Genomic DNA, 9,051 nt, shown 5'->3' on the forward strand with positions numbered 1-9,051 from the left:
GCACCAGGTGGGGAAGGGGCCAGGTCCACAGCGAGGGGCTGGGGGGCAGGAGCGCTGGCGGGGGGCAGAGCGCGGGCCACACCTGCTGGCCAGCCACAGAGCGGCTGAGGAGGGGCTTCAGCCTGCTTCAAGGAGGGGGACCTGGGGACTGGCCACGCAGACTGTGACGCTGGCGCTGACACCCGGTGTCTGCCACCTCCCACCTGCTTCCTGGCAGCCCCTGAGGCTTGTGGGTCTGGATGGTGGAATAAGGCTCACGACGCCTAGCTCCTCTACGTCAGCCGAGACGGGGCACCCCGCCAGCCCAGTGCCCAAGGAGGGCCACCTGAATGGACGCCCCAGACCCCATGGCACCGCCTGGCGTGCCCATCGGCTACCCGTAGAGCACCCGGCAGTGCCCAGCCAGTGCCAGGACAGAGGCCGCGTCACCCAGAGGCTGGCATGTTCCCTGAGCTCGCCAACGTGTGGGCAGCCCGGGGGACAGACAGGACCCAGAATGCCCTGTGCTACCCAAGTGGCTGGGCAGGTTGATGTGGAGCAAAACTCCCACTGTTCAGGGGCGCCCTCCTGGGGCAGAGCACCTCTGGGGGCTCCCTCCTAGGACTGGGGCTCCCTCCCAGGACGGGGGCACCCTGCTGGGGGCCACCCAGGAGCAGGAAGGGTCCAACGAAGAAGCCTGCTCTGCACACTCCAGCGGGACCCTGCCTCCTGCCCTGCCCTCCTGTCTCGCAGAGTTGACAGCTCCTGCTCCACCCCTGAGCTCCCGGGGGACCTGGGGGGTGGGGGGCCACAGGGGAGGAGCAGGGTTTAGACACAGAAGGGAAGTGTGAGGGGAGGAGGTGCCAAACATGGGGTAAGGGGGGCCCAAGGCCTCAGCCGGGAAGATGGGGAGCAAACAGACGAGAGCAGCAGCGGGGTGCAGGGGTGGGGAGACCGCATAAAAGGTGGTGCTGGCACCCAGGTGCATGGCCGAGGGTGGGGCAGGGTGCAGTGGGAAGGAGCTGGGAGGAGAGACTGTCACCCGTCACCCTGGCCCTCGCTCAGCTTGCTGGAGGTCAGACACTGGGTGCTGGCCTCGCCCCACACCGTTAGATTCAGGAGACACTGCTCTGGACCCTCCCGCGACCACATGCACAGAAAGCGCCGTGCCTGGTGGCCCTGATCCCAGGCCCTGGCCCCTCCCTGGGGGCACCTGATCTTGCCTCCCCCGCCCCCTGCTGGCCCTCCTCAGCAGGTCAGAAACCCGAGTACCATCCTGGCTTGTTTTTCAAATCCATCGATTCTACCTCAAAAGTCTCTCTAAGTCCTCTGGGTGGGTCCATTACCACCAGCCACTCTCTTGCTCCCCCTTTGCCCCCCCCCAGCAGCCTGACGGACTTGGGGTGCCGACCAGGCCCCACCCTCAGTGCGGCATGAGCTCCTTGCCTCACCCCCAGCCCCGCCGCCTGGGACGTCCTGTCTGCCCACTGGGGCGAGGTGTGGAGGCCAGCCCTGGCCCTGGTCACAGGAAAGCCCGGAGAGCGACAGCCACGGTCACACGGGGCGCCCGGCCTGCGAGGACCGGGCTGCTGGGCTGCTCCAGAACCTGCTTCGCAATGGGGACAGCGGGGGCCTCCCCCGAAGAGGTCAGGGCTGCCCGCGCCTCCCGGCCAGGATCAGCACCACCTTGGAGCCCCGCCGGCCAGCGCTGCCTTGCTGGGAGGCTCAGGGGCGACCCACAGGGGCCCCAAAGCTCCAGATCATCCCCTCGGCAGCTCCGGTACAGGCCTGCACCCCCGAGCTCGCCAGGGGCCAGCCCTGAGACGTCTGCAGTCCCTACCCCTGGGGCAGGAGGTGCGCCCACGTCGCCCTGGTTCCCAGATGCCCACTTTTTTCACATCTCAGCACTGAGATGAGGACTCTGCTGACCAGTGGCACATCTCAGGCCAGCTGGCCACATCTTTCTTAGGGTTGCCCAAAATATGAGTGGGGCCCTCAGAACTGGCTGCCGCTCTGATGCCAGAGGCAGAGGAGGCAAAGGAAGACTGGCCTAACCCTGGTCTGCTTGGTAGTGGGCACGTCCAGCTGGAAGGGACCACTGGGGCCCAGTGGCCATGGTTCCCGGTGGCAGCACCAGCCTTGAGGGACTGTAAGCTGGGGCTGGAAGACCCCACACTCCATGCAGAGCCCACCCCGACCAACAGAAATGGACATGAGGGGACAGGGCTCATGGTACAGAAACAACCTGACATCAGCATTGGCCAGAGTAGCCCAGCCCTGTCCAGGGGAGCCCTGCCTGGACACGGCCCACTGGACACGGCCCGCCCGCCCACACACAGAGCGGCTGCCGAAGACTCAGGCTGAGCAGCCCAGCACGCAGACACGCAGAGAGCACCAGCTGGAAGCTGAGGGCCCTCACCGGCCCAGGTGGCATAGAGTGGACACAGAGCAGGTCAGTGTTTCGCACCCAAAGCCCTGGACACTTCCCCGGGACCCTCCATCTCAGGCAGTCAGCCCTCCTCTCTGCAGCTCCCCTGCCTCCCCCCAGCTCCTGACAGTGGTGGTCCAGGCAGGGAGATTATCGGGAGAAAGGCCTGCCTCTGCCTGGGCAGCCTGCCCCACCTCCCAATTCACCCAGCTCCCTGGGCCACCAGAGGGAGAGGCCCCTGGACCTGGGCGAGGCGCCCTGGGTCAGGACGGGGAGGCCGCGCTGGGGGCCCGGCCCACAGAGGCGAGCACACCTTGAAGCAGGCTGAAACCCGCCAGAGAGGCAGTGGCAGAGCCAGGGCCGAGTGGGAGGGGAGGGGGCAGCGCTGACCACGAGACTGGTGAGGTGCAGAGACGCATGCTGGGCCAGGAAAGCCTTTCCGAAGGGAGACAGAGTGGGCGCCCCAATTCTGCTTAAGCCTTGGAGAGAGCGCCAGCAGCTAACCAGCAGGCCCGAGGGAAACCGGAGACAGGTCCCCACGAGGCCCGGCCGCACGGCTGCCGCGCGGGAGAAGCCAGTTCTTGCCAGACGGAAAAGGGCAGGACGGCTCTGGGGGTGGCCCGCGGGCCGGCCTCCTGGTGGAGGCTTCGCTGCGGTTTGGCGGTTTTGTCACATTTCAGATTCACAGAAGGGAAGAGTCGGAAGGACCCAGCTCTTTCTGGCTGAGACTGCACGAACCCACGCCCCGTGTCTCCCGGTGGCCTCGGTGCCCTGACTCCCGGCCTACCTGTCACTGGAGCGAGCCCCGGGCCCAGCGGCCAGCGGGGGCTTTCGGAGGGGCCTGCACGGAGCTGGCTCCTGAGGTTACACCTGGCTCTCGGGCGCAGCAGGGGGGCCCAGACCCAGGGCGTCTGGGAGGGAGGGGGCCCCACGGTTCTGTCCCGCAGGCCAGCCTGTCACCTTCCTGGAACACTAATCAGAAGAAATCCTGTTTGCCCACGGCAAACTGCTTCCTTCCGAGGGGACCGTGGGGCTTTCACCCAGAGTGAGCCCCGCCACCTGGGGCCACCTCAGCCTGCAGCGCCCAGCACTGGCGTTCCCAAACCTCCCACCAGCCTAGCCCAAGGAAGCAATCTCAAACTCCAAAAAAGGTTGTTGCTAAACCAGCTTATACCTTTTTATATTGTAAACTAGTAAGCTAGCCGTTTCCTTCCACCACAGGAGGTTTCTAGAACTTTCTTTCACGGGCCATGCTTCCATTCCACGGAAACAGTGACCGTGAACGGCAGCTGCACTTGCCCGAGCGGCCTGCAGGGCGGGGCCCTGCTCCCGGGGTCTGGGCTTCCCGGGCCTCTGCTCCACCTCCTGCCCTTGGCATCTCTTATCCATCCAGGAGACAGTAACCAGCTCCCCTCTGCAAGGACATGGGGCCACGTGTCTGTCCCTCGCCCCAATGGCCTAGGAGGTCGGAAGGACAAACAGTCCTCATCCTCAGACAGACAGGCTCAGAGAGCCAGGGTTCCCCCGGCCCAGGCCAGCCCTCCTTCCCTGTCCTGTGGGACTATTCCCAAGAGACGGGGTGGCACAGGGAGTGACCCAGAGGCTCCCTCTGGTCAGGAAAACAGCAGAGGGCGGGGAAGCTGCCCGAGCTGGTGGCAGGTCTGACCCCCAGGGCCACGGGGCCTTAGGGGCGGCCTGCCCCCTCCTTTCCAAATGTCCTCTGTGGGGGCCCTGCACAAAGACTCGTCCTGGGGTTCCGGTGGCCACTCCCCGGCTCCCGGGGCCTCTCTGCAGCACAGCCCCTGTGCACGAAACTGGGCAGCACACTCCGGGGCACACTGTCCCTTCCACTGACTCTCTCCTGCTGGGCCGGGCGCCCACCCCCAGGTGACCAGGGCTCCCTCACAAGCCCTCCTCGGGAGGCCAGCCCCTCCGCCTGCCCCGGCCCAGGGGTCACACCCGGCGGCGGTCGAATTGTGCCCGCAGCAGTGCCCCGGTGCGAAAGAGCTGGTTCCTTCCAGCATGCCGTCCTTGACCTCACCAACCTTCCTACTAAACTGAACAGGGGGGGCCGGTCGTAAAACGGGTCCCGGCCGTCGCACAGCGCGTGCTCCGGAAAGACGTCGTCCTCCAGGTCCTCCTCCTCCCCCACGCTCTGCTCCTCGGCAGGCTCGGTGGCGTCGGAGTCGGGGCTCGAGGAGGTGGGGGAGGGGGTGAGAGCAGCCATGCGTGCGCTCATGCATGTGTTCAGAAGAGGGTAGCTGTCGCAGCCGGAGACGGCTGAGCTGAGGTTAGTGCGACAAGACAGAGAGAGGTTAACGCCGGCTTCCCGCAGGGCGGGCGGGGCGGGGGCACCGAACACACAGACCACCAGGAGCGCTGCCCTCCAAGGCCAGAGAACTGAGCCCCCTCCCCTCCGCCCCCCGTCCCAGGTTTAGAAGAAGTATGTGTGGTCAGTGAAGGCTCCAGAAGGTTCTGGAGGCACCAGCGGTGTGATCCTGGCCCCGAGTGGCTGAGATCTGTGAGGACCCCGTGAGCTCGGCCATGTGGAGGCCTCAGACCACGTCCCGTCCCGCTGGGTAAGGGGCTGGGTGCAGACCCCAGACCAGGAGACCAGCGAAAGCAGGCAATGAACTCTGAGGCTCTGGGTGACATGGCCCTGTGTCCCCAACTCACGTGAGGTGACACAGAAAGTCTGACTAAGCCTCGCACAGTCACACACATGGACACGTGCGACCTGGTGGCTTTACTGCACAGTGGGTGCGGTGGCAATGACGGGAGCCCCCTGTTGTCCCTTAAATAACGGGGCCTCTGGTGTGGGGGGGGCAGGAGCCAGGGAACCTCGGAGCAGGAAGGACAAGGGCAGAGGTCGAGATAGGAACGGGCACCTTGCTGGCCGCTCATCATGTGGGGGCCAGGGACCACTGGGGGTTCTGCCTGGGAGGAGGCCCCCTCCTGCCCCACTGCCCTCGCTCTCTGCCCAGGGAGGGAGGCAGGCGCCCACCTGCCCACCAACCGGAACCAAGGGAACCGGTCGTAGAAGGGGTCTCCGCCGGTCACCACGTTGTCACAGTCCTCGATGACGCTGGAGGGCACCTCAGCCGCCCGGTCGTACATCTCCCGCATCAGGTCCAGACGCTGCCTGCGGGTGTAAGATGAGTGTGCGCCCATGGCACAGCTGCCCTGGCCCGCGGCTCGGCCCGCTCCCGGCCGCCGCATCCTGCTCGGGGCCGTCCGCGCCTTAAGCTGGTTTGCTGGCAGACCCTCGTGGTCCTCGATGTCGGTCTGCCGAGAGCAGGGACTGCCAGTCAAACCTGCACGGCCATCGCTGACTGCGGCCAGCTCCGGCCACGGGACGACAATCTGATTTAAGCAGGAAGGGCTTGGAATGGGCGGTAGGGCAGGAACCCCGTGGGGGGCGGGGGAGGGGAGAGAAGCCCCCAGAGCCACAAGCGGGGCTCGGGGTGGGAACTGGCATCGCAGAGGCCGGGAGGCTCGGGAATGAAGGGCAAAGGTGTGGAAATGACGTTTTAGAAAGTAGCCCAGAAAAACCAACAAGTCGAGGGAAAAAGGAAGCGCAAGCGAGTGTCCGCTCAGGGCTCGGCCGCCCCATGAACGGCACGGAGGCCGCTGCTCGGCCTGGCAGAGGCCAGACCGGGGCCGGGGAGGGCAGGTCTGCAGGAACGCGGACGGGTGCTGGCTGCCCGGCGAGTGTGGGGGAGGAGCCAGAGGAGGCGTGTGTGTCCGAGGCGTGAGTGGGGCTGCAGTTGTGAGCGTGCAGGTGTGCACCTGTATCAGCTGCATTTCCACTCTCTGGGGTTTACAACGTTGGGACATCTTTGGGGGCCTTGCTGGCTAGGGACAGACGCCCCTCCCAGGGCCAATTCCTAGAGACAGAAGCCTCTCGCGGGCATGTGTCTCACACACCAGCACCCAGCTGCCCCCTTGGCTGGCTCACACACCCAGTCAGTGCCCTCTGCCCTCCACGACCCCAGGGGCTGGGTGCCGGGCAGCCCTGTGCCCCAAAGCCTTTCCTAGTTGTCCATCCCGCCCTGCCCGGCCCGGGGAAATCCTCCGCAGAGGCCGCGGCCTCTCCTCGTCTCCTCTGCGTCCCGGCCCTGTGTGCAGGCCTTCCTGTCTTCCGGAGGACCACGAGTGACACTAAACTTTTCTTCAATGACAGTGACATGTCGCGTCTCGCTCAGTCACCTTTATAAATTGAAGGCCGGGCACATGTCAGAGTGAGGGCGTGAGGACCACGGAGGTGGACCCACAAGAAAGACACCTCTCAGAGACAGCGCGACTCCCCCTGGCCTCCCAGCCGCCCCGGGTCAGGCCCGCCCCCTGCCTCGCGGCTCCTCTGAGGCCCCAGCCCACCCCCAAGGCCCTGCGTGCCCACCAGCCCCCACCTTCCTGCAGCCCCCGTCAGCCTCATCCGCCCACTAGCCGCCCCCACCGTGCTGGTGGCGCGAGGATACGGGTTCTGGAAGAGGCCAGATCCCATCCGCTTTCCTCTTAGGTTTTTGAGAGACTGAAACAGGAGACAGAGCCGCATGGACATCGCATGCTGTGAAGCCCACGCCGCCGCCCACCTCGGCCGCCCGCCGCACCTGAGCTTCTCCAGCGTCCAGTAGTGGGTGGCCCCGTTCTTCTGGTCCTGGACCTCCACGGCCACGATGGTGCGGGGGAAGGGGCGTGTCTCTCGGTCTTTGGCGGCCTCTGGAGGCAGCAGGTCCGGGGGCAGTGGGGAGTAGAGTGTGTCCGTGAGGAGGACAAACTGGAACTGGACCTGTGACAGGCAGGAGACGACCACCGTCAGCCCCTCGGTGGGAGCCGGGTCCTCAAGAGCGCTTCCTTCCCACCTCCTGCGATGGCTGCAGCGGCTGGAGCTACGCCTGCCCAGTGGCCCGCCCGCCGAGGCAGAGGGCGCGTGTCCACCTTGGTCAGGCCCCGGGCCCCCTCTCCATCGCCCGCCCATGGCCAGGGCCACCTCCCCCACCCCCCAGGAGGCAGAGGGGCCCAGCGCCACGTCTAGCTGTGCGCAGGACCGGTGAACCCTGTCTGAGGCAGGCGGGCGTTGGGTGGGCAGCGGGCAGAGCCCACCTTCTTCTTCAGCTCTACGCTGATGGCGTTGGCCTCTTTGAGGAAGATGGCGTTGCCCCAGAGCAGGTCCCGCAGAGACGTGAACTGGTACCACTTCCACTTCCGGAAGGCCCATAGCGCCAGCTCACACTCCCGCTCCGTCCACTGGACTGTGGGGAGAGGCCACGCGGTCACACGCCAGTACCCCCACACTCTGGGCTCGGGCTGGGGGCTCTGTGTGTGCACTATCTCCTGCACACTCGGAAAGGGAGCCGGCAGGAAGACCTGACACAGAAAGCCGCGGGACGTGGACGCCTCTGTGTGCCAAGGGCTGCGTGAACGCCCTGAGAGTCAGGCTGAAGCTCAGTGAGGGCTGACAGGGGACAGCAGCAAAATGACAGCCACACCGCTGTGCGGAGGCAGAGTGGGGCCCTCCACACCGTCCCCAGGAAGGGCTCGGCCCCTCCCCACTCGCCCTTCCTCCCAGAGCCCCCCTCCTATGGAGCTTGAAGGATTCTCCTTGGACTGATGAGTCCAAACAAGGGGAGACCAAGGTCATGTCGGCACAAAGGTGCTGACCAGAGGCCAAGCTAGATGTGACTCCGTGGCCAGCCCACAACGGCACGGGGTCGGCCACTTAAGCCAACATTAGGAAAGAAAGTCTCAAGGTGGGGAGCAGAGTGACCTCGTCCTGGGGAAGCACCAGCCCCGCACTAGCAAGGGGTGAGTGGACACGGGACGCCTGCCTGCGGGCCCTGCTCACGCCCTGCTCCCCACGGTCCAGGCTGCTCTCACCTGTGTGCACACGCGTGTGCCTGTGGGGCGCTCCTGGTGCCGCACAGCCCCCCCGAATCCCACCTCCTGGGGATAAGGATTCCTCTCCCCAAGGATAGGCCGGGGACCCCATGGCAAAAGTGCTGACCATCTGAGCTCCAGGGAGCAGCCTGGGAGCTGTGTCCTCTCAGGGACCCCTGCCAGCCCGAGGCCCAGGCCCGGCCCTCGCTCTGCGGGGTGCTCACCTTCGTCCTCGGGCTCCTCTTCCTCCTCGTTCGCCTCTGGGCAGTACCTGGAGCCCATCTGTTTCTGCAGGGCCTCCAGCTTGCTCTCGTAGTCCTGGCATGGGGGGCAGAGCTGTGGCTTCAGCGGGGGGCCAGGCCCCTCCACGGTCCCCCTGCCCGGGCCTGTGGTGCTGTGGCCCCGGGCCCACCCTGTGTGCCTGGACGGGGGCCCCACCACAGCCACGGCTCGGGGCAGCTGACGGTAGGGCTGAGAAAGTGGGGACTCTGGTTTCCCCATCCAGCCCTGCTGTGCAGCCTATGGGGACATGGGGCCTGGGGGCCTGGGGCCTGAGGCCACCCTCACCAGTCTCTGCTGCTCTAATAGGTAGGTGGCCTCCTCTCGTTCCCGGCGGTACTGGTCCTCCAGCTCCTGGAGTCTGCAAGGTGGGGCGGGTGATGCGGTGGGGTTGGTGACAGGATGGGGTGGGCGCATGAGAGGTGGGCGTGCTGCGGGGTAGGCGTGGGGTAGGGTGGGCGTGTGCGTGGCGGGTGCGTGGGGGGCAG

The 9,051-nt window shown here is 66.1% G+C and overlaps 1 protein-coding gene across 1 annotated transcript in view; it reads right to left on the reverse strand.

Moving 5' to 3' along the window:
- Positions 1-9,051, reverse strand: part of KIF1A (kinesin family member 1A) — a 65,704-nt gene that overhangs the window by 31,617 nt on the left and 25,036 nt on the right. Inside the window, 6 exon segments of the mRNA XM_006909908.1 lie at positions 4,453-4,692; positions 5,412-5,549; positions 7,018-7,196; positions 7,511-7,659; positions 8,509-8,602; positions 8,852-8,924. Of these exon segments, the coding sequence (XP_006909970.1) occupies positions 4,453-4,692; positions 5,412-5,549; positions 7,018-7,196; positions 7,511-7,659; positions 8,509-8,602; positions 8,852-8,924 (873 nt within the window).

Source organism: Pteropus alecto, unplaced genomic scaffold (assembly GCF_000325575.1).
Source record: "Pteropus alecto unplaced genomic scaffold, ASM32557v1 scaffold143, whole genome shotgun sequence".
Lineage (NCBI taxonomy): Eukaryota > Metazoa > Chordata > Mammalia > Chiroptera > Pteropodidae > Pteropus > Pteropus alecto.